The following is a 25852-nucleotide window of genomic DNA, read 5'->3' as shown; positions in this document are numbered from 1 at the left end:
TTGTCCTAAACCTCACTCTCCTTCAGTTTAAGACAAGAATGTGCAGCAAGCTTTAAAAAGACCCTGACGAAGCCACAGGCTGGTTTTTTGACACAAACACTGTGGCATGAGCAGTAACACACAGCATTCGCATTTTGTTTCAGTGCAATGTGCATGCACACACACACACACTCGCACACAAGGACAATTACAATGATTATTATTACAGAGAAGGATGGGGCTCATAAAAGGCAGATTTAATCACATGCTAGTTGGTGCCAGCAGCGTTGGTTTGTGTTCTTCTACCCAGCTCCATCATCAAGAAAGCAGCCGTGTGTTTTGTGTGTGTGTGTGATGGGAGAAGAGTGGAATTCAACATGGCACACACTTCTGGGGAAAGAACAGGGGAGGGTTCTTCAAGGGTTCTTTAGTGAGGGCAATGGTTAAATATAGTACCAGAACAGCTCAAAGAAACATCATGAATGCCTAAACTGTTCATTACAGTTCAGGTTCAGAAAGTGCACTCTGACAAACAACTGTATCCTTTACACTGATACATCTCATTTACGAAAACGTTTCATTAACAAATCCTACTTTGAAAGTTCTACAAGGAACCAAAATTGGTTCTTTCAATGTTGTTGATCTAAACAACCTACGCTATATGGACAAAAGTATTGGGACACCAGCTCATTCATTGTTTTTTTAAGGGTATTTGAATTCAAGGTTATCCTGTTTTGTTGGACAGTAGAACTGTCTCTACTTTCTACTACATTTTGGAGTAGTGGGGTCAGGATGTTGGCCGATCATCACCCCACCCCATCTCATCCTCAACTCATCCCAGAAATATTGGATGGAGCACCATTCTTCCAGAGAACACAGAGTTCCACTGCTCTGGTTAACGCTGGCTGGTTATCTGCTCCAGATAGTCCTATTCTATTGGTAATACTTCTTTACAGGGATTAGACAAGCTGTGTGCCTCCATTTGCACATCTGTGTCAGAAATGGGTGCAACTTAAAGTAGCTGAACATGGGGTGTCCACAAACATTTGGACATACAGTGCATTTTGGCACTTTGAATGCGCTGCTCTTCTAATTATGCTTATTTTGTTGAGATTGCCTGCACAATAAGATGGTCAGTTATGTTATCCTCGATTGCTCCTCTAAAACCGGGTTTCTTTAGAAAAGATCATTCTTAAGTGTTAAATTGCTATTTGTTTGCAAGGGTAAAGGGTTCTTCTGAGAACCTTTCATGGCACCAAAAAGGGTTTCACGAATCTAATGATTTTTCATTTTATTACGTTTGGGGTCATTATCCTGTTGGAACATCCAGTTGTGTCCAAGCTTCAACCATCTAGTTGTTCAGAATTCTGCTGAATTCTGGGGTAGTCCTCCTGCTTCATTATTCAATCCACTTTGTGCAATGTACCGGATCCACTGGCAGCAAAATAGCCCCAGAGCATGAAGCTACCACCACCATGCTTAACAGTTGGTACAGTGTTCAATAGAGTTGGTCACTATGGCCAAATAACTGTATCTATGACTCATTTGACCATATGATATAAAGGTTCTAAATAGCACCAGAATAGGGTTCCACTATGAAGAGCAGAACTGCATTTTGCACAGAGGCCTTATACAGGAGTCTCCGTATCCAATAAACTGGACTTGCATGGCAAAGGTCTTCCTGTTCAGGGTATAACGTGGACTGGCTCTGTTTCGAGAGAGAGAGTGGTGGGGGGGTGTGTGTGTGGGGGGGGTTAAGCACCTACTCCAGCAACTTGGACTTTCATTCCCACACACTAACAGCAGTATTCACTATCACTGTTTGGATACTCAACCCTTGACCATTTAACAAACACTGAGAGCTCAAATCCAAACACGGAGAGCCTTCCCCACAAACACACACACACACACATACACAACCCTGGAGAAAACAGCAGACACAATAAACACGCTTGGATTAGATGTGTGTTTGGGTTTTTCATTTTAATTGTTTTTTTTTTCTCATCCTTCCATCCTTGTAACCCAATACCATCTGGTAGCTATTCCTACACTCGTCCACTCCTCTTTTTCCCTTCACTCCTCTCCCTCTCCCTCTCTCTCTCTCTCTCTCTCTCTCTCTCTCTCTCTCTCTCTCACTCTCCCCTCTTCTCAATCCCTCTTTTATGTAGCCTCCTCTCTTCTCCTCCACGCCCCTGAAGTCTCCTCCTCTCCTCCATTCTCTCACTCTATCCTCATCTATTTCTTTCTGAAAGGAAGGATGAGGGGTGGTGTGTGTGTGTGGTGTGTGGGCCTACTGTTTTTGGGGTTGCGATGGGTGCACGGACAAAGTCAGACCAACTTCACAAGGTAAGTGTATGTATATGTGTGTGTGTGTGTGTGTGTGCGTGAATGTGTGCTTGCAAGTGTAGGTGGATGTGAATGCACACATTCACTAAGCAGGTATTAGTGCTTCCCTGTTTGTGTGTGTGTGTGTGTATATGTGTGTGCTGACTGGACTAGTTGCTTACTGAACTCTTAGAACCGTTTTATCTCTTTTGACTGTTTTAACTCATGTTCCGCAGTATTAATGTCAGTCTGTCCATCTGTATCACTGCTGCCTTAAACACTTCAGAAAGGCCCTGAAGCTTCAGCTCTTCCCTCAGTTAAACATACTGATTTAGTTAATACTAACGAGTCCTAAATGATTCTTGGCTTTAGCATCAGCTCTATGGAAAGAAATTTTAATTGACAGTATCTAGAACCATAATTAAGAGCTTCCTTGCACTTTAAAAAGCTACCTCATGATCTCTTTTACAAAACCACCATCCATAGAAGCTTCTTTGGGAAACTGAAAGTGGATTCTCCTCAGAAGAACCTTCTAAAGAACTGTTTTTCTGAATGAGATCACAACAGATCATGCCAAGCACTCAGTTGTAGGTTTAAGCTCTTTTCTCAGTTCAACATCAAGTTGTGAGGTTCTTATAAACTAAGGTTCCTAACACTGTTCTGACACTTGCCTACAAAGCCAAAAATGGTCCAGCACCTCCCTAACTGATGGCCAAAACCCAAAATCCATACCTAGAACCCTTTGAGCTTCAAGTACGGCTTGGCTTGACCCACCATCTCTCAAACTATCTTGAATTTGAGGTCTATCAATACTAGCTTTGGATATTCTGAATGGAAAAAGCACTTTTGCAAGTCACTCTGGATAAGATGCCATAAATCTTTGGGGAGCTAAATGTGGTTCTTCTATGGATTTGCTGCAAAGAACTTTCTAAAGATCCCTTTTAGGAATAAAATGTGAGTGTGAAGATCTTTTTGAAGACATTTAGTGATATAAAGAATCATTTCTGCATAGTGCTAGTTCTATGGCAACTACACACTTTGTGATTAGAACATACTGTAAATGTACAAAAGTTTTGGGACACCTACTCATTCATAGTTTCTTCTAAAATCAAGAGTATTAAAAATTAGTTTCTCCTGCTTTTGTTGGAGTAACCGTCTCTACTGTCCAGGGAAGGCTTTCTACTAGTTTTGGAGCACTGCTGTGAGGACTTTGATTTCATTCAGTTACAAGAGTGTTAGGTCAGGATGTTGGATGATTACCACCCCACCTCATCCCCAACTCATCCCAAAAGTATTGGATGGAGCACCACCATCATTCCAGAGAACCCAGTTCTGCTGCTCCTCAGCTCAATGCTGGAAGGCTTTATACCCCTCTAGCCCACACCTGGCATTAGTCATGGTGCCAATAGGTTCATGTTTATCTGCTCCAGAAAGTCCTATTCTATTGGCAGTGCATCTCTACAGGGACTAGACATGCTGTGAATGCATTTGTACATCTGTCCCAGCAATGGGTGCAACTTAAAGTAGCTCAATGTATTCATTAGAAGGGGTGTCCATAAACATTTGGACGTACAGTGTATGTTTCAGTTTCATATGTGATGCACACGTCCTCAGTTAAACATCATGCTGTGCTGTTTTTACAGCTGGACTCCATCCAGCTTTATGAAAATGTATCTAGAACCTTTACATTATCTAAGGATCTATGGATTCTCCTCTGAAAGTAACCTTTGAAGGAACCATTTTCGTGAATAAGATAATAAGACTTTCTATACAGATTAGAGAACTTCAACTTGCAACTGTGTTCAGAACATCTGTTTAGGTTCTTGCAACAAATAAACAACGTTCTACTGTCTATTAATTACTGCTTTAATATGTCATAAGATTGCTGAACACAGTCTTTTTAACAACAGCCTTCTAGGCTGAAAGCGTGCACATATTAGGCCAAGCAGCCCAGTTGCTCTTCCCTCACAAATAAAGGATCTTAAATAATGATCCCTGGCTTGAACATACAGCTTTATTAAAAGACTCTTTGTATTTGCATTATCTAGGACTTTTACATTATGAAGAGCTACTTAAATCACTATAAAAGCTTTTACACAAACACCATCTGCTGAGGCTTCTTTGTTTTTGTTTTTGAAGACATTTAGTGATATAAAGAATCATCTCTGCATAGTGCTAGTTCTATGTCAATTACAGACTTTGTGATCAGAACTTACTCTAAATGGACAAAAGTTTTGGGACACATACTCATTCATAGTTTCTTCTAAAATCAAGACTATTAAAATGAGTTTCTCCTGCTTTTGTTGGAGTAACCGTCTCTACTGTCCAGGGAAGGCTTTCTACTAGTTTTGGATATTTTTATATTTGCATTATCTAGAACTTTTACATTATGTAGAGCTATTTAAATCACTATAAAAGCTTCTTCATGCTCAACTTTACACAAACACCATCCTCTGAGACTTCTTTGTTGAACTAAAAGGGATTCTTCAATGGATTCAACTCAGAGGAATCTTCTAAAGAACTATTTTTGGGCAAGATCTTTTTTTATCATTTAGAGAACCGTCATATCAGGCTTTTTTTCATCCAGACAGAGCACCACGTCTCAGTCTGAGCTCTGTTCCACATGAAGGTGTGGACCGTGCTAAAAGCAGAGTCTGTCTGATAAAACCACCGCATTTCCTTAACCACCCACTGGAGTGTGTGTTCAACGTTCATCACAAACTGGGCCTTTCTTCAGAACTCTATAAGCATGCACGTGCATGTGTGTGTGTATGTTTGTGTGTGAGAGAAAACGCGTGAGAGAGAGAGTGAGAAAGCGTACGATGGTATAATGTGTGTGTTGGCTCCATAAAGCCTTTACGGGCTTCTTAATTGCCTGTTTAGCGAACAGCTTCTCTTAGGAGAGTTTTTATTTGAAGGGAAATGCTTCAATGAATTTATATGGAAACCAGTGTCTCACTCAGTCTCACTCAAACTCGGTCAACTCCAGTAATTCAGTGACCTGAGCTTCCTCTGAGAAAAACAGCAGTGCATGCATAGTGTGTGTGTGTGTGTGTGTGTGTGTCTGTGTCTGTGTGTACATACGAGAGAGTGAGAGGAGGTAGTTGATGTTGTTGGACTAACTGAATGCTTATTATGCCAGTCAGAGTTTGCAGTGTGTGTGCGAGTGTGTGTGCGCGTGCAAGCCTGCCTTCCTAGATCGCCACAGCTGGCGCCAACACTGCTGCCACGTGCTACGATCTTTTCCCCTAGCAAACATAAACGTAATAGATCTCAGTATGTCTTTCTCTCTCACTCACACTCTGTCTGTCTATCTGTCTGTCTCCCTCTAGGCCTATTTTCCTGTGTGGGGGTCATTTGGTAACAGATTCTGGTTTTATAGCGAGTGAAGATTTCCCCACTCACTACAAACCCAACTCGAAATGCACCTGGTACATCACTGTGAGTCCCTGCTCTCACACCCCGTCTCTAGAACAGCACACACACACACACACACACACACACACACATACTGTACATCCTAACTCTAATTACACACATATTAACACATCACTTTTGTCACTCACAGGTGTCCAAGAATGGACAGCTGTATTAGTTGAATAATGAGAGTTGGTTGGTAGAGACCCCCAACTTCTTAAAAATCTTGACACATTATATTTATGCCTCGATTGTTCTATACATCCAGACGACTAGCTAAAGCTATTCAAGCCAAAACGCAACGGCTGCTTTGGGAGAATAGTCGAGTTTCCTGTCTGCTGCTGGGGGTGGGGGCGAAAGTGCTTTGAAAAAATGGCCGGTCACTAGATTGTAATGTTAGTTACAGTGCTGCCATCTGTTGCTTTTTGCCCCCTGGTTGAGCATGCATCTCAGGATTGACGATGTTTAGAAACCCGTCTATACAGAAGTGATACTAAAAAGGCCAAAGGCTAATACTAGGCCAACCGGAGGAGGAGGGAGAAGGGTTAGGAATATATAGGAATATGTGTTCTTATTTACAGTGCAAGGCATGGCTAGGCTTGGCTATGCAATGTGGCTAATGCTATCATCACGGTGACATAAACCAGCCAATAAAAAACAGAACTCACTTTTTCATGAGCCCACTACAAATGGTAAAATACAAAAGCTCACCGCAACTGGTGGCTTTTTAAAGTCTTTTGTCAACAGTGCAAACCAACAGCATGATTACAAAGTAACTGCAACTGTGGTGGAATCTGAAAGGGGAATGTTTAACTCTCCTTTACCTGAGGATAATGTTGAGGGGGAAAAGCTACAGGATGGAAACAGCTGAGGGAAGTACCACATAAACCAAATAAGGAACTAAGGCAGATCAAGACATACAAATTAAGCTAAACATGGACATGAGAGGAACTGGAGGCGGTGAAGGGAACACAAACAAAAACAAGGGAGGACATGAGGGAAGGTAAACAGGAAATAAACAAAGACAAGAGTTAGGAGGGGATTGTTTGTTATAATCACCACTATTGTAAAGAAATCAGTCAGTACAGTTATCTACAATGAGGAATTTTACATCACTCTGAATTGCCTTGTTCACATAATGACTGCATCACGCCAACATTGGTAAAAAATTGGTACAGTTTCACATAGTACTTTGTACTCTGCATGAAAATATCTGCCAATTATATATGCACTATATATGTAAATGTACCCAAAGCAGAAATCTGAACAAAGCAGCACAGCAGGCTAAGTAAAATGCAGGCTTCTAAAATAAGCAAATGATCCTCCCTTAGGTTTCCACAGAGTACAGAATTGCATCCAGGACTGGGTTCAAAATAGCCTCCTGTGACTGCTAGCACAAAAGCATTCAGCAGCACCATGCCCTTGGATTTGGAGTCTTTTTGGAGACTTTGTTTTGGCATGACGTGTTATTTAGCCATTAGCTTGATAGCCCATATCCTGGCTATGCAGGCTTTTTTCAAGAAGTTCCCTAAGCATAGCAAAGGTGCCACATAATCCAGTAACTGAGTATTTAAGTTGTTCTTTAATGCATAAATCTCAAGTATATGACTTGTTACCTCAGAATGAAACACATTTACCTTTTATGATGGGCTCCTGCTTTTATTGGCTGGTTGCTATGCTAGTAATAGGTAGCAAAGCACAGAATTATTATATAGAGCATTTACTCCATCTCTACATCTGTCAACAGTTCTCAGACTAATCTGCAAAATTTGATCAAAATACCTCGATTACCATGAATGTGATAATGATCAGCCCCCACAAAATAATCACAACCCCCACAAAATAATCTCCCATTAAATCAAAATGCATAACAAAGTTCTCTTCCTTTCTACAGTCATGCAGTGTCTTATTATAGTTATTATAGTCCAACCACACATACGCACATACCAGATCTTAACTTAAGACTGAGCGGTCGGAACAGTCATTAGACCAAGGCCTTCAGTTCAGGCCACAATGTTACAATGTACTTGACTTGTCCTAGATTAAACACACACAGTCAAAAACACTATATGAAAAACATTCCAGGTATCTGAATCTGTACCATACATTAATTAATATACACTATAGCTTCTATGTTGCAGTTTAACAAAGTCTTCTTCAGTAATGAATCCTGGCAAAGTCACAAAAAAATAATACTGAATTAGTTAGTTAGCCAGTAATGTATCTTGGACTTCCAGAAGATCCAACGTGATTTTTTTTTCTGACAAAACTGATCCCATTCATTAAAAAATAAGAACTCCATTCCTCTGTCCATTTATTACTGTGTTGATAGTTAATCATATGTATTAGGCCATCAGTTCTACAAGTGAACCCTAACAAGTGGAAGAGCTCATTAATCTACTTAAATCCAGTAGCACTGAGAACAAAATCCTGATTGGACCATTAACCCATATTTAATGACTTAAATATTCCCATATTTAACTAGTAAAAATCCTCGCAAAGCTTAAGTTCAATCTGAATTCAATTAAATACAATTTACCAGAAATGCAGACGTTCTTTCTGATTTCCAGAAATCATGAGGCCTTCTTTAAAGGTCTTGAAGGCCCTGAAGGTTCCCCACTGATTTGAAGTATATTACACATTTGTAAAAGCAGTGGTGTAAATGCCACATGAAAACCTAAAGTTGCTCATGTTCTGACTGTAAAAGCACACACCATTTCACAAAACACACCAAAATCATTAAAAGCCAGATTTCTTTTTTAATACATTTTGAAACATTTATTTTGAGGAAAATCAGTTGATCATTCCTGTAACACGTTATGTCCTAAGAGTTCTGTCCTTTTCACAGGTCCCAGAGGGCCAGGTGGTCATGCTCCAGTTCCGGATCTTTGACCTGGAGGCTGACCCCACCTGTCGATATGACTACTTGGACGTGTACAACGGTCACTCGTACGTGGTGCAGAAGCTGGGTCGTTTTTGCGGGACGTTCCGGCCGGGAGCGCTCATCTCCACCTCCAATACCATGATGCTGGAGATGGTGTCTGACTCCAGCAGAGGAGGCCGAGGCTTCCTGGCATTTTTCAGTGGAGGAAAACCACACGTGGATGGTGAGACATTTTTGTTCACTCGTTCACTTTTGTTTTTATGTCAGTCGAGCTGAGAGTTTCATTTTTTAACCCCTGGACTGGAACCCTGCCCAGGGGCTATTCCTGCCCGGGTGGGTTCCAGACACACTGCGACCCAGGCCAGAAAGAAGTGGATAAGATGATGGATAAATAAATGAATACTGAAGCTGATACATTAATGGATGTGCATCTCTCTCCTTCTCGCTTTCCTTTTCTTTCTGTCCCCTTATTTTCCCACTCTTGTTTCTCTCTCACTCTTCCTGCTTTACCATTTTTTTCCTTTTTCTTTCTCGCTCTTTCTCTCTTCCCTTTCTCTTTTCTTTTATGTCTCCTTCCTTTTCTCTCTGTCCCACTCTCGCTGCTTTTTTCTTTTCTTTCTTTTTCCTCTGCTGTTTATCTCTCTCTCTCACTTTTTCTTTCTCTCTATCTCCTTCCTTCTCTCTTTTACTCTTTTATTTTCATTCTCTCTCTCTCTCTCCACCCCCCCCCCCCCCACCTCTCTCTCTCTCTCTGTAGAGAATCAGTTCTGTGGAGGCAGGTTAACTAAGCCTCAGGGTTCAGTGAAGACTCCGAACTGGCCGGACTCTGATTACCCAGCAGGCATCAGCTGCTCTTGGCACATCACCGTGGCAACCAATATGGTCAGCATGCCGAGGCTCACTTCACACCTCTTTCGCTCGTCTCTGCTCTTTTTGCACGTTTCAGTTTGGCTGCGAGAAACTGATTAATGATCTTCTCTGTTGGCGTTTCCAGCAGCTGTAGGATTAGATCTGATTCAACAAGAGAACATTTCAAATGATTTACTGGTATGTGTGAGTGAGAGTGTGTGTAAGGCTCTACATATGTACATAGGTGCAGGTGTGTGCATGTGTGAATGTATGTATGTACACTTTGCCTGAGACTGAGAGAGCCTATTGAAAGGTTGTGTTTATGGAGCAAGAGTGAGAGAGAGAGATAGAGGGCGAGAGAGCTGCATAAAAAGTTGGATGAAAGACTCTTTATGTGTTTAGGTACTAGACCTTTCCTATTCATAGCAGCTCAGTGCTTTACATACTGTTGTGATCATTTCCTCAGGTGATTGAGGTGAAGTTTGAGAAGCTGGATGTTGAACCAGACATTTACTGCCGATATGACTACGTGGCACTGTTCAACGGAGGGGAGAAGGATGATTCGAGGCGCATAGGCAAATTCTGTGGAGACACAGTGCCAGAGTAAGTCATTCGTCCACATTTTTGAAGTCATTTTTATAGCAACATACCAGTCTGGACATGTGCGACAATTTAGAGACAAGTATATATATCCTTCTCTCTGAGAATGTGGTATCTGGTGATGCCACATAACAGGAAAAGGAGGCTGCCTGTGTTTGCGCTGGGTCAGCAGTGTGGTTGGAGGACTTTTGACATTTTTTGGATGTAATTCCCACTGTTTCTCAATGTTTCAAAAATCAGAATCAGAATCAGAATCAGAATCTCTTTATTTCACCAAGTATGTTACCCATACAAGGAATTTGTCTTGGTGAGAGCAACACGTATGACAAGTAACAAAGAAACACAGAACACAGTCTTAAACTAAAGGAAAATTACACTAAACAATAAATAGGGTAGGGGATAAATTAAAAAAAGTAGAAAGTACTAAAGGTAATAAAGGTAATAAAGAGCTGAAAAATATATTTACAGAAAAGAAAAGAACATCTGTACAGGTGTGCAAATAGTCATAGTGCAAAATAGGCAGAGTGCAAATAACTGTTCAGTCCGGTTTGGTACAGTTCAGTTGTAAGTTTAGAGGTTTACAGTGGGAGGTGACCACTGTGATTGAGGAGCGCTACAGCTCTGGGGAAGAAGCTGTTAGCATGACGTGTTGTGCTGGTTTTGATGGACCGCAGTCTTCTACCCGAGGGGAGTGTCTGGAAGAGGAGGTGTCCAGGATGTGAGGGGTCAGATGTAATCTTGCCAGCCCGCTTCCTCATCCTGCTGGAGTAGATCTGCTGAAGTGATGGCAGGTTACATCCTATGATCCTCTCTGCTGTCCTGATGATGCGCTGGAGTTTGGTTCTTTCTTGTGAGGTGGAGGAACCAAACCAGATAGTTATGGAGGCTGTGATAATGGACTCGATGATCGCTGTGTAGAACTGGATCATCAGGGTCTGTGGCAGGTTGAATTTCTTGAGCTGTCTCAAGAAGTACATTCTTTGTTGAGCTTTCTTGATGATGGAGATGGTCTATACCATGGACTATACCAGCTATACCATGGACTATACCAGCAAACTGGAAGGTTTCAGCTGGGCCTGTGTGTGTTAATGGTACTTCTACAGTACATACAGCGATCAGCCATAACATTTATGTTTAGGCTGCCTTTACATCACCAAAACAGCTCTGACCTGCCGAGCCATGGACTCCATGGACCTTTGAAGGCTTCCTATGGTATCTGCTACCGAGATGTCCTGTGAGTTGGGAGGTGGGGCATCCATGGATCACATCAATGGGCCTTGGACACCCTTGACCCTGTCCCTGGTTCACCGGTTGTCCTTCCTTGGGCCATGTTTTTAAAAGTTCCTACCCACTGCATACCGGGAACACCCCACAAAACCTACCTAATGTTTTGTACAAGATGTTTTGACCCAGTCGCCTAGCCATCACAATTTGGCTCTTGTAAAAGTATCTCGGGTCCTTATACTTGCACATTTTTCCTGCTCCCAACACATCACCTTCAAGAACGGTTTACTTGTTGCCTAATGTATCACTCCTTGACAGGTGCCCTTGTAACAAGATAATCAATGTTTTTCACCTGTCAGTGGTTTTAATGTTATGGCTGATCGGTGTATATGACTTTTATTTACACATGTACCAAAGTAATGTTGTATTGGGTCATTTTCCATCCGCACTGTGAAGCAGGTTTTGAATATGAGCAGAAAGTATAGCTCTATAGGTTTCAGAGATTCACAGTGCCTCCACCATGTTTGATAGGTGGGTTTGTTATGTTTTTTCTGCTAAATAAAAGTCTCCTTCATTTGCATTGACACCTCTTTGGACTACAGAGGCAAAATGACAGAAATTATGTCATGGTCATGACGCTACAAGAGGTAAAGTGTTATACAGTATCAATGGACTTTATCTGTCATGTCTATAGCATGTCTATGACATTGTTATGTTAAAGTTATGTACCACATTTTCTCTGCAAAACGCTGAACAGCCCTATACCGTGCTTTAATGAATGAACTACACAGATCAGCCATAACATTAGTACATTAGTAATGTTGAGTAGGTGCCCCTTGTGCCACCACAATAAATCTGACCATTTGAGGCATGGACTCCACAAGGCCTCTGAAGGCATCCTGTAGTATCTGACACCAAGATGTTAGCAGCAGATCCTGTCGAATTGTCCTGTAAGTTGTGAGGTGAGGCCTTAGGTGCCCATGAACCTGTACCCTTTTCACTGTTTGGCCTTCCTTGGAGCACTTTTGGTAGGTACTGACCATTGCCTACAAGAAAAAAAGACCTGCCTGATACATATCTGCTGCCTAACATATCCCACCCCTTGACAGATGCCGCTGTAGATGAAGAAACTTATTGTCTTTGACTTCATCTGTCACTGGTGCTAATGTTATGGCTGATTGATGTCCATGCTTATATAAAAAGACATTCTGAATAAATCAGCACTGTCATCAATACTGGCATTTAATCATATGTTCTCTTTGTCACAGCGGGGTCGTGACCAATGGGAATGAACTGTTGGTCCAGTTTGTGTCTGACTTGAGTGTGACGGCCTCAGGTTTCATGGCGCACTACACCAGTGTCCCTCGCGGCTCCCGAACCCCAACAGCAGACCTGGATACAGTGCCTGGAGCGAGGGTGGACCCCCTACCTGTTAGCCCCAGCATTAGTGCTAGACCTACATCTAAACCTAAAGCAACACCCAAGCCTAAAGTTGTTAAACCTAAAGTGACACCAAAACCTCCATCTAGGGCACCAAAGCCTAAGCCCCCCAGACCAATTCCTCCCAAGCCAGCAGGCAGATCACCAAGTAAGCCTAAACCAGCAAGACCCACACCCAAGCCTAAACCCAGGCCTACACAGAAGCCTGCCGCTAGAGTTACAGCAAAACCTGCAGTGAAACCAACACCTAAGCCTAAGGTTAAACCAATGCCAAAGCCGAAGGTTAAACCAACACTGAAGCCAAGGGTTAAGCCCACAGCTAAACCAGTTTCTAAACCAGTAAGGCCTACACCTGCCTCCAAAGCCAAGCCTGGGGTGAAACCAACACCTAAACCAAAGACCACTGCCACTACAGGAAGCAAGAAGAGTGAGTAGATCTGCATGTTATTAGTGTGATCTTCAGAGCCAGTAAAATCAGATCTAGTTTCAAACATAACGCACCCATGTTTCACAAACTGGTCCCCAAAAGAGCCCCTAGATGCTTTTTGCTCCATCCCTGCTTTCAACACACTTGAACCATCTGAGGGGCATTCTTTAGACCAGTTTGAGAACCACTGTGTTACACATATAAGAACATGGGTGCATGTATGACCTGTGTGTTTGTGTGTGTTCATGTCATGAGCTCACCCTTCTCTGTTTTCCTCAGCATCAGTGGGGGGTCCACAGTGTGCACAGCCATGCAAAAGGACAGGAACTATTTTGACCAGCTTCTGTCCCAGCAACTTTGGTAAACCTCTTCTTTATAGAGTCATTTTTTATTGATAAAAAAATCTCATCTCATCATTTATCATTTGAGCAGCTTGTATGAACATTATTACATTGTATGAACATTTTATTTGATCACTTGGAATCAGGTATTGCATTCAGTCCCATTGTCACAGATGTATAAAATCAAGCACCTAGCCATCCGGTCTGCCTTTACACACATTAGAGAAAGGATGGGTTGTCCTAAGAGCTCACTGAAGTCCAGCATGGTACTGCAACAGGATGCCACTGCTGCAACAAGTCAGTTGGTGAAATGTCTTTCCTCGTAGATATTCCACCACCCACTGTCCATTTGGGATAAACTAGAATGGATTGCGAACCGGGCCCTTGCGAGCCCCTCCAACATTATTGTCTGACCTCACCAATTCACTCCTATAGACACACTCCAAAATCTTGTAGAATGCCTTCCCCGAAAAGTAGAAGCTGTTAGAGCTGCAAAGGGGGGACCAACTTCACGTTGAATGGATTTACAATGGGATGTCATAAAACCTACTGTAGGTGTAATCTGTAGGTGTCTCAATACTTTTGTCCATATAGTGTATACTAAACATAACACGTGTTAAGTTAATCTAACAATGTTTTTTAATGGAAATAGTCATTTTTGTGTAAATCGGTGTAAATTACAGCTAGCGTTTACAAATTATTATTAAAAACGGCTATTATTAAAAAAGGCTGTTCCTCAGCACTGATTATATAGTAGAGTTGTATCAGTTCCTACACATGTAGTTGCAACTGTATGTCTTTTCTTTTGTTCCCAGTGATAACTGGTAAGGTCACTTCAGTGACCCCAGCCTCCGGTGGCAGTGTTGAGGTGGACATTTATGTGATTAAGGTCTATAAAAAAGGCCAACTTAACATCACCAAAAGAGGACCCATCATGTCTGTCACTCTCACCGCTCCCTGCATGAAGTGTCCCTCTCTGCGTAAAGGTAAAGGCTGCTGATATTTGTCCATTCAGTAAAAAAATCGATTTACTGAATATATACTTATGTTCTGAATGTCAGTCTAACTTAAATTATTATTCATTGTCTCAGGAATAAACTACGTGCTGATGGGCCAGGTTAACGAAGAGGGCCGTGGCATCCTGAACCCGTCCAGTTTTGTCCTTCTCTATAAGTCAGTGCATGACAAAACACTGGCCAATCTCACAAAGAAACCATGCTGACCTCACCTCTACTCCTTCAGTTATCAGGTTAGAAGACAGTCTTATGGTTAGAAGACTTAATCATCCTAAACTTTAAAAACATCAAGTCATAAAAGCTTAAGACTGAACATTTTAACAGTAAATCACTTGTAGTATATCAGTTTGTAAAGGGTTGTCACACGTCCTGGTGCTATTATACCAAATGAAGTGAATCTTCACAACAGGATGTACTGTATTTCCACAAAGGTAAAACAATAAGACTATGTTGTTTTGAACTGTCCTGAAATTGTCATCCTTCAGGCTATCTATTTTCAGACATATCTGACAGATCTGCTAAATACGGTCCTATATGTAAAATGATGCATTATGTTTTCTGTTACACAGACATCATGATATAAAGCATTGTATTTTTATTTTTAAATTATATTAAAAATCTGTGATTAAAAGATTTTAACTACATTTCATACGGTTCATTCTTTTCTTTCCAGCCTATGTAATGTTCTGTAGCTCAGCAGTGCATCCCGTTGTCTCAGTGGTTGGACAATTTGGTCCTTTTTGGCTTTTTGTCCACCAGAGGTCAGTGTTGTCTTAGTGGAGTGGAGTGCTGAGTCCTGGTAAGCTGCCACTGTAGGACTCTTAACCCTCTCTGTTCCAGGGGTGCCGTAGCATGGTTGCCCCTGTGTTCTGTGGCTTTCTCAGCTGACATATGCAAAAAGCACGGGAAGTTGTGGCTCAGTTGTGAAAGCACCCGGATTTGATACCCAGGTTCGTTAAGCAGCCACTGTCAGGGTGCAAATTGTGTCCAATTGTGTCCAAAAATACCCATCATGCATCGCCCAGATACATCATGCAACCATTATGACTCTTCTTGCAGTGATTCCTAGAATTAGCATAGTCGCTGATGCTGACAAAGCCAAACATGACATTCAGCGTCAGTTTAATTCAGCTGGCCTTTGTGGCTCAGTGGTTGGACCTCTGGGTTATTCAACCCAGGGTTGTCGGTTCACTACACCAGTTTGCCAAGCTGACACTTAAAGCTAGACTTGTAACCCTGTTAATTCCAAGGGTGCTGTAGCATAGCTGACCCTGCACTGTGACCCCAGCTTTCAATGCTGTCAATGTCAATATTGTCATCACATTAATACAGGGATGTACAGTACAACCAAACACTGTTTGGTTAAACCTCTGGTGCAGAATAGGTAGGCTCTGTAAGGAGGAGAATTCTGTTGTACTGTACAAGTATATATATATATATATATATATATATATATATATATATATATATATATATATATATATATATATATCTTGAGGTTTAGCTCAAGTGTCTCCATCTAGTGTCCAAACTAGACAGTGCAGTACACAGCCATGTTGGAACGAAGTCAAAACAATAGGTAATGGAAAATAAATATCTCTCCTCATCACTTTCATTCAGTCTTTCTCTCGCTCGCTCTCCTTTCCCACACTCTCGTCTATTTTTACTGTTCCACAATCATTCCAAGCTACCCTGACTTCCATCAGTGTTATATTACTGTGAGAAAGAGAGAGCGAGAGTGTGTGCATGCCTATATATGAATGAGAGGAGGGAAAGTGTGTGTGTGTGTGTGTGTGTGTGTGTGTGTGTGTGTGTGTGTGTGGGAGGTTATTCTGACATAACACTGAGACTCCCAGCTGCTCCTGTAACTCAGCAGAATCCCTTTACTCCCCCCCCCCCCAAAAAAAAAAAAAAGAAAAAAACTAAATCCAACCACACACACAAATGCAAATTTACACAAATGAGCACCTGTGCAATGAAGAGCTGTGGAAAAACAAAACAATTTGAGGTTGGAACCATCGTATCTTTCTTTGATTAATATTTGTAAGCATTTTAATTATTATGTTCTGCCTCAATCCAACTCCATACCCCCATCCACTAAACTGCTGCTGTTGAGCGCTTGAGCAAGGCCTATATAACCCCTGTCTGCTCCAGGGGTGCTGTAAGCCTGGCAGACCCTGTGCAAGTTGGGATATATACGTAGAGAAGAATATCGTTAAACTGTACAAGCATGTAAAGACAATGGGCATATTACTAATTTTAGTAATATTACCAAAATATTATAGTAATGTATAACTATTAATAACTTCTAATTTAATAACACACCACAATAGACCTCATGGTTTGGTACAAGCTCTGTAAAAACACTGTATTTATTTTTATTTTTATTTCAGACACTAATAAGCTCAAGCTAAGCCTAGCATGGCATGTTGCTAACTTGCCAACAGCTTGATCTTGGTCTCTAATCTTCAGGATGAGCTCATTCATTCAGTTCAGTTTACTATTAAAACTTGTGCTGATCTGTGCTGTCCGTGGTTCTGCTGGCTTTCCCTTTTAGCACAAATTAAGCATTGTTGTTAAATGTTAGAGCGAGCTTCCCACAAAACACACTCTTCCACCCCCCCTCCCCCCCAAACTCTCTCTCCTATTTAAGATGATCTAAATACTACAGAGCTGTTGGGACACTGAGCTGGAGTCAGTCGGCTGCTCTGTATCTGATCACCCCTGCTGGCATTTTAGTGGCGTGTTACTGGGACGAACCAGTCACTGCAGACATAGGGGATTATTTTTGACATAATTCCAGTGTCAGGGAGCTCACAGCTCACTGCAAATGTAGACTACCAGAAAGACATGCACTTCAATGTCTCAACGACCCTTTGTGATGGCTTGGTACCAATACACAGGGTTGGGTAGTAACGGATGTAACAGTGTTTTGTAATCATGTTACAAAATAACAGTAACCCGTTACAGTTACACTACAAGATTTAATTAAATTAGCTACAGTTAAAATACAGTGATTACAACCAGGATCACATCATGGCTTAATATGGATCACTACTCTTAGTATTTGTAAGATATTGGGATCCTCGTGACTTGTTCTTTGTTTTTTAAAGACTTACACAGAGCTAGTTGAACAATTTTGAGCAGAATATCGCTGCTCAATATAAATTCTGCTGTCCAGCAGTAAATATTCTCTGAGCTTCTAAAGACTAGATGAGCAAGCACCGCTGTATGATCGGCACTAGCTAACTGCTGACGCTGTGTTGTCTAAATCTTTCTCTCTAATGCTTAATAAGAAAGTGTACAGCTGTGCTTCTGTGTAATATTTCAGTACTAATGCAATTAATCCCAATAACCTATAAGCTAAATCTTCTATATTCTCATTGACATAATGAAACCTTCTCAAATTCTCCACTTTGACCTAATCTAAAAAAGCCAGCAGCCCTTCTAGCCCTGCTAGAAAAATAAAACTATTTAGATGATTTTTGATGTACAAGTCATTGCTGGACTAAGACGGTTGTTTCAGATGTTTGAACATTTCATGATAATTTTTTCCCCCAATTTTTTCCCACTTTTTCATTCTTGTGTGAAGCTCCTATATTTTTTCAGCACTAATATATAATTTGCACTTAAATTATGATTGGCATTGCTTACATTATTATGAAATGATATTACTGGGGTCTACAAATCATTGTCCCCACGCACACACAGTCACACAACACACTCATTAAACATAATAAACAGTTGACAGCTGATCCGACAAATGTAAATTTATTAAGTCCTAGATATAATCTCTTGATACAGTGAAAAGGAAATTCTACCCATACAATATTGATCGATTCTTAATCTAAAGTTGAACAACTTTCCATATCTCAGTCATTAAGATAAACCTATGATGATCTACATACGTAAATCATAAATAAGACTGAATCTAAATCAGTCATAGAGCGTAGCATGTCCAGTGACTTCTGACCACAATCTTGTCTATTCATTGAACCCTGAGAGCTAGAACTCTTCCAGTCTAGTAGTTGTGAAACTATCCCTGACACCTTGACTTGACCATGACAAGTGACCACTTCCCCTTATGGACATATGACCAAATTTGGGCCGACAGTTATCTGGTGGACCTGTATCAATTTTACACATCACATTGAGGAATGCTGACCTGTGGGATCTGAGAACCGTCTCTTCTATTGATGGGCAAAGCTGTGGACTTCAGTTAAGCACCAAAGGTTCTTTATAAACGTAGTTTAAGAAGTTCGCTGGTGTTGCACAGTGCTGGAGTGAGTTCCTTCACTGTGTCGCTTTCAGAGGGCCGATGAGAGTTTTGCCTACTTTTGGTAGTATAAAATTGATACAGGTACAAGAATCCAGACGGGTGTGTGTGTGTGTATTCACATCTGCATCATTTTCACATACTTTAAGAGTGAGGTCTCTGTCTTGTAGCAATGATATCAGTAGAAGGGCAAAGGCAGTGTCACAACAGATGCTGTTCTTTGCACAGCCATATCAAATGCATTAGGTATGCAAGTTGTTCTGCAAAGAAAAAAAACAAAGCAAGTCTTTCAAAGCAGATGCATCCTGTTGGAAAGCCAATAGAATGCTGTGCATGGATCAGTGGAGCCTTTTCGCAGTGCTGGTGCTCACAAACACCTACTCAGTGATGTAGAAGGGAAGTAAGGTGCATGACAAGATTCCTGTTGAAATTGCCATATCGTTGCCTCATAGTGCAGGCGTGTTACAGCCAACAGACATCGAGTGAGAGTGTTGTTTTCTATCCATTACCATTCAAACATTTGGATGGAAAGGCTGTTCAAAAGTTTGGAATCAGGGTTTGCAACAAAATGGAACCTTTTTGACAGCAGATACATGCATTAAATGATTATAATGTCCAGTGTGTCGTCACAGGTTTCAGTTAGTAGGAAACAGAGGTTACAGGTGTCCAGAATGATGCACTATAACCTAGAGCTGGGCAATATATTTTATTGTATTGTGATAAATTTTGTTGTTGTGATAACAACATGCTTTTCTAAGCATATTGAGGAGACTGTTGCTTAATTAACACTGATCAGCTGCAGGTTTCATACTAACAGTATAATTAGACTGGTTTAATTACATGAAGAGCAGCAGATGTTAAATTAAAATCACTGTATTCAGTACAGAAGAGTTTCTGAATAGTGGTTTATAAGGATCTGTCACTACTGATGTTTTTAGTCTGTGATCACAGACTTTAAATACCATGATATAGTATCTTTTATCATTTCACCCAGCCCTACTATAACCTGTGTAAATTATAATAAACAAATATCCAAAACAACTTGTGTTTGAAAGTGGGGATCAAAAATACCTTGTTTCTTGTTATATATCTTGTTTCTATTGAGTCTCACATCTAACATACATCGTATTGTGCTGTTTAACTATTTAAATCTACACTGTGAAACTGATATTACATTTAAATCAATACAAATGATTCGGTTATCAGATGGCAAATGATTCCAAACTTTTGAACAATTGCATACAAGGCCTGCGTTATGTGATTCTCTCAGAAACCAAGGACCCCGTCAAAATGTACAGCAGGAGCCTGAACTATGAGGGCATGAAATGGCGACTGACATAGAAAAGACCTACCTCGTCTGTTCCAATGCTGTTCTTCAGCAGCATGAGTAACAGACAGCAGAGATGAAAAATCCCCAGAACTTTAACCATGGTGAGCCCACCACTGATTCAAATCTAGACACGGTCATACTGACACAAAGATAACAATCGAAATCAAAATCTACAGACATAACTCAAACATTGAGTTAACTCAAACTTTCAGAATGACTAGGCTTATAGACTGTGCAAATGTTCCCACAGTAACAGTTACTGGTAAGACTTGTGCTACACAGGCTCATCATAAAGCTGTCACAGTATGGCAAGCTGTTTTAACTTTCATTTGTGTGACTAGACTTACATTACAGATTTCAGTGCTTCATTCAGGATTAGACATATTGCTAAATTACGATACACTATACGGACTAAAGTATTGGGACACCCACCATTTAATCTAGTAATTCTACTAGTTTTGGAGCATTGCTTTGAGGATTTGATTGCATTCAGTGACAGAATCGTTAGTGAGGTCAGAATGTTAAATGATCACCACCCCACCTCATCCCCAACTTCCCAACTCATCCCAAATGTACTGGATTGAGCAATATCATTCCAGAGAACACAGTTCCACTGCTCCACAGTTCAGTGCTGGGGGTCTTTGTACCCTTCTAGCCCACACCTGGCATGATGCCCACAGGTTCATGTTTATCTGCTCCAGAAAGTCCTATTCTATTGGCAGCGCATCTCTACAGGGACTAGACATGCTGTGAATGCATTTGCACATCTGTGTCAGCAATGGGTGCAATTTAACATAGCTAAATGCATTCACTAGAAGGGGCATCCACAAACATTTGTTCATATAGTTTATTTCCTGACTAGGGCAAAACACCCGTTTACATTTTGACTAGTTTGAATGTCATCACAGATTAGATATCCACAATTAAATTAGTTTAGAAATAGAATCATTTAGTCATTAGAACATATTTTTGGCTAGACAGCTTTTGCCGATCGACCTCAACAGGAGTTATTCAGCAATAGAAATGGTTTATTGTCTGCAGCAAGACAAGTCAAGGCAAGTTGGTGCTAGCTGACTAGCTAACCATTATAATCCATGTAAGGTTAATTTAGCTCGCCAGTTAAGACTGTGTTAAGACTGTGCTTTATGGGTCCTTAGCTAGTCGTTATTCTAGCAAAAAACTCCAAGCCAGTCTAAACACTAGAATAACTAGTCAGAACATTTCTTGAGCAGTCCTTCTCCATTTATTTAATACTGTAGAGCTCTTTTAAGATTGTCCAGTTTTCTTGAACATCAACTTTAGCCTACCTAAATTCGGCAGACAACCCAGTGGCATTACATTGGGCCTTGTGCATAAATTGTATATAATCCCAATACTTAAAAAATGCCATTTTAGACTAGTTATTAAAAAATCATGACTTAGGAGACTTCAAATGACAAATCCAGTGACATCCTTTGAGATATCTAAAATTTAATGGTCGCTGTCTTGAATTACAGTTCTTACTAGTACGCCTGTAAATGCAGACCTTTTGACTTGTCATTCTGAAGAGTTCAAATCTAACTGTTACCATGTTAAAGCGGCTTGCCATAGTCAGAGATGCATTTCAAAGACGTAACGCGACAACACACAATGTGAACACTAAAAAAATGACCCCATGATGTTATGAAGCATTATAACACAGACTGACAACAGTTTTCAGAGACTGGATAAAAAGTGCTGTGTGCCTTGACTCAGAATGGGAAAAAGGTCATGTGATTACATCGACTGTGGTGATAGCCTTATGACAAAATGCTGAGCAGCATACTCTCCAGTAACTGTACACCCACTACGGAAAAGACTACTTAAACTAAGGCCTGTACTCAGGAAGCATCTCAGCACAAAAGTGCTCCTTCTCTTTCTTAGACCTAGACCTGCACTCCTATCCTGGAATTCCCGCTGAGCGCAGGCTGAAACAAGCCCAGCACTGAAAACCTCACAGCTAAAGCACCTAGTCGTCACAGTGGCATTTCCTACGCTATTTCATACCGTTACAGAAAGGTTCAAGTAGTATTCAGAACCAGCTGTTACAGGTAAGTGATGGTGAGAAGGGCAAAAGTAACATGTACAAGAACGAGGCAAGGCTGTTGTGTATGAGGGAATGAACAAGTAACATTAATAATGGATTAATAATTAATGCAACAACAGGCAAAACACTCTTAAATAATTCACTGAAATGCCCTTTAGTTCACCACTTCCTGAAATCATCTGGTTGGCTGAGTGCAAATTCAGCTAAGCAGTGGGTTACCCTGCTCAGATCATCTTGATATGTCTAGTTAGCAATGTTATGGCTTCATCTTCGTCTTTCACGTCTTCGTCCCCATCCAACATTCAAGGTATACTCCTCAATATCATCAAATAATCCCTTCTTCTTATATTCTAATCTATACAGTTAATGTACAATCAAGAGCCATGCATAGGTTACAGTACTGTATAACTAGGGACATGTTTTTTTTTACAGTATCTTGTAAAATCAAGTCTAGAATTGATAACAACAGCTCAGTAGCATAGTACAGATTTTCATATATTAGCCAGCTCTCTGCAGGCCAACGGAACGCGGTTTTCAAACACAGGCCCGGAGAGCGCGATACTGTTCGAGCAACAACGCATCAACCGCTCCCTCCCATTTCCTCTATTCGAAAAGACTGTGGTTGAAGCAATTTGAGCTTGTTGGCTCCTTCACTTCCTGTTTAAAGGGTTCAAGAGAAAGAGGGAGGAAGTGAGTGTGTGTGTGTGTGTGTGTGTGTGCATTTGTGTACTGTAGCTGTGTGTCTATCAGTGAGAGAGACACACTGCTAAAGTAAGGGACTGAGAGGGAGAGATAGCAACTAAATACACTGGCGTGATATCATGTCCCCCCCAGGAACCTCTGAAAGCGTTTCATGCTGTCCTGTACTAGCGGTACCCACTTGGGATGAAATTAGCAGCTCATCTTCGAATGCCCTGTAAGCACCACTTCCCCTCCCCCGGGATAGAAATGGCTGAGCCAAGTTGCTGACATTTACTCAAGCAAAAATAAATTCAAATAAAAAAAATATTAAAAACCCTACAATATACCTCATAATCCATCATGGTATTAATATTTGATGGTATATGGACAGTGAATATAAACGCAAGTGTGTTGAATGTCAAATGATGTCCAGTGGTGGCCTCAACAGTGGCCATCCAAGACTTGAAATGTTAAGAAATGTTAAAAAAATAAAAAAGTGAAATGACTTCTTCTTCTTGCCCACACTGACAGCTATAATTCAGTCAGGCCAAAAATCTAACATTCTATGCAGTCTATGGCTCTTCTCATTGGGCCTTGAGAAGTTTCTGCTGGGGAGCATAAATATGGTATGCACACCACCCAAACCAGACAATGATGGAGGCTATGCACCCCTGCAGCACCATCATCACACCGTATGTGGAGCAAACCGTGGGTCCAGGTAGCTGAGGAGCCACCATGGGGGCCATAACCAGAGTAGGGTGTAGCAACAGGGCCCGTATCTCCACCTTGATCATGTGAAGCTCATCAAGGATGGACAAAAAAGTGCAGCAGTGGAACCACTGGTGGCTGTGGCCCCAGATGTCGAACTTGCCTGGAGACAGCCGCTCTGGGATCTTGCTGATGTTGAAGACTGCTGACACCACCAGCCAGAAGCAGTGGCGGTAGAAGAAGACAGCCATCGTGGAGGACGGGTATGTAGAGGTCACTTGAGAGGAGGCAGGGTACGGAGAGGGGCTGAAGAGGCGATAGAAGACCGGAGTGGACGAAATGAAGAACGGCAGGAGGAAGACGAGGGTACGGACCGCGTAGCGGTACTTTCTCCAGCGCTGTCTGGTGTTGCAACAGGTTAGCACGCACACGATGGCGATCAGGCAGGAGCAGGGAATGTACAAGGTCTCAAAGAATGAGGGGAAAAACAGGAGAGAGGAGGAAGAGGAGGGAGACGGAGGTGATGAAGGTTCCTCTCCCCTCCCAGACTGTATCCCAGACGCATTCTGTGCCCAGACCCCAATCTTTGGTATCCCTGCCTGCGGGTGAATATAGTAATAGTAGGCCAAGGAGGAGCCGACGGTGTACGCGCTAATGGTTCCGTAGTCCACAAAGAAGCAGATCTCCCGGATGATCAGCGACATGGAGTTCAGAAGGTGGGCCATGCTGCTGGCCAGTAACAGGTAGAAGACCCCGATGAAGTAAGTCCAAGCAGGGTAGAAGAAGGGGTCTCCAGGGGCCGGCGCCCCTTCCCACTCAAACATCTCTAAAAAGTGGAAGGTGAAGAGAAAGATGGGGAGGAAGTGCGTCCAGAAGTTTCCGGTCTCGTTGGTGGGGCGGAACGCAGAGACCAGGCACTGAAGGAGGCTGTAGTCTGGGAAGCGGTATCCCGACAGGATGAAGTTCTCTGTCACTCTTGGTGGGACATCAGTGTGACGGAGGAGAGGTAGTGACCACATGATGGTAGTATCTCGTCTCGGACTCTGGGACTGACTTGCTGACTGGCTCACTGCATCAAATCATAGGGGTTTGGGTTTTTTCCATTGCTATTCCTGTTCTCTGACTTCAAGTGCAGGGTTCCTTTACCATTCCTTACTCTGACAGCATGGAACCAAGCTGAACTGCAATGAGGTCATGTATGTGCAGCAGGACAAGCACTGGCAATTCAGATGAAATAGTCATGCAATCTTTCAGTAGTACTAGTAGTCTAAAATCCTACCCAAGAGCAGGAGGTTGCCAGGTGATTAATCCATGAAAAATGTCCCTCATTGTGCAGCAGAGGTATAATCCATTTTGAGCAGATTTCGTATGTTGCCACAAAAAAAAAAAAATCCCTGAGCCTTAATTAATGGTAGAAATCCCCCACAGCGCGCACAGAAGCTGCTGGGACCCAAACGCTGTTTTTTTTCTCTTCTTAAAGAAACCAAAGGTCAGCGTCCACAAAGTCCAGGTCCCCCCGCCCCGTTTCTGTTCCCCTTTACAACAACAAGGGGTAATATTTTTATCCCTCCAGTGCAGATGGGTTCCTTATCAATGTCGAGTCCACTCTGCCCGGTCACGGGGCTCGTGTTTCGTCTGCGTTACATGAGCTCCTTAACACGGTGCGCTCAAATAAACCGGTGTATCCGGTAGCCTCGTTACCGTGCCGAAAGCGACCCGCTGTCCTGTGTGGCGTGCAGAAACGGAGCCGGTGGCCTTCTCTCACGTGCTGAAACGGAGCCGGTAGGCTAGCCTGTGTGCCTGGTTTCCTCTCCAGAGCTCTAGCTCATTCTTAACAAACTGGGTCACGGGGGACCGCGGCGCGCACCGGTCTCTCCTCATCGCGCAAAACAGCCGCGCTGCTGCGGATCACTTCAACAGATAGATATCACACAGTGCGAGTGTGTGTGTGTGTGTGTGTGTGTGTATCGCTGCGTCCGCTTGCGCCGATGCTTGTTCGTCCTGCTGAATGAGGACCACCCGAGTCACCTAGTCCTGTAACGAGGCCTCCAGCTCTCTCTCTCTCTCTCTCTCTCTCCGTTTGTGTAGATCCTTACACACACACACACACACAAACACGTCCTGGCCTTGACTATTCGCCGGTGGGTCGCAGTGCCCCATGCGCAGTGGTGGAGCCTGTGTGTGCGCCCCCTCCCCCATCTAAGGGTAATGTACCGTCCTGTGGGGCAGCTCACTGGCTGTGCCTGCCTATAGCCACCACACATACGAATAATCTTTCTCTCTCTCTCTC

At 42.1% G+C, this 25852-nt stretch overlaps 2 protein-coding genes across 2 annotated transcripts; one reads left to right on the top strand and one right to left on the bottom strand.

The window, feature by feature from the left end:
• Positions 1–106: 106 nt before the first annotated feature.
• On the top strand, positions 107–14924 carry pcolceb (procollagen C-endopeptidase enhancer b). Its single transcript, XM_072686777.1, has 10 exons — positions 107–123; positions 5637–5745; positions 8570–8828; positions 9363–9487; positions 9921–10057; positions 12547–12850; positions 13031–13093; positions 13445–13505; positions 14302–14472; positions 14578–14924. Exons 1-10 carry the CDS (start codon positions 107–109, stop codon positions 14706–14708), a joined length of 1377 nt encoding a protein of 458 aa, XP_072542878.1. The 3' UTR covers positions 14709–14924.
• Positions 14925–18257: 3333 nt separating this feature from the next.
• paqr9 (progestin and adipoQ receptor family member 9) lies at positions 18258–25852 on the bottom strand. The gene has a single exon (XM_072687597.1). It carries the CDS (start codon positions 24579–24581, stop codon positions 23439–23441), a length of 1143 nt encoding a protein of 380 aa, XP_072543698.1. The 5' UTR covers positions 24582–25852; the 3' UTR covers positions 18258–23438.

Source organism: Salminus brasiliensis, chromosome 9 (genome assembly GCF_030463535.1).
Source record: "Salminus brasiliensis chromosome 9, fSalBra1.hap2, whole genome shotgun sequence".
In the NCBI taxonomy this organism is placed as follows: domain Eukaryota; kingdom Metazoa; phylum Chordata; class Actinopteri; order Characiformes; family Bryconidae; genus Salminus; species Salminus brasiliensis.
The sequence above is the reverse complement of the archived record's forward strand: the minus strand, read 5'-3'. Positions and strand labels throughout refer to the sequence as shown.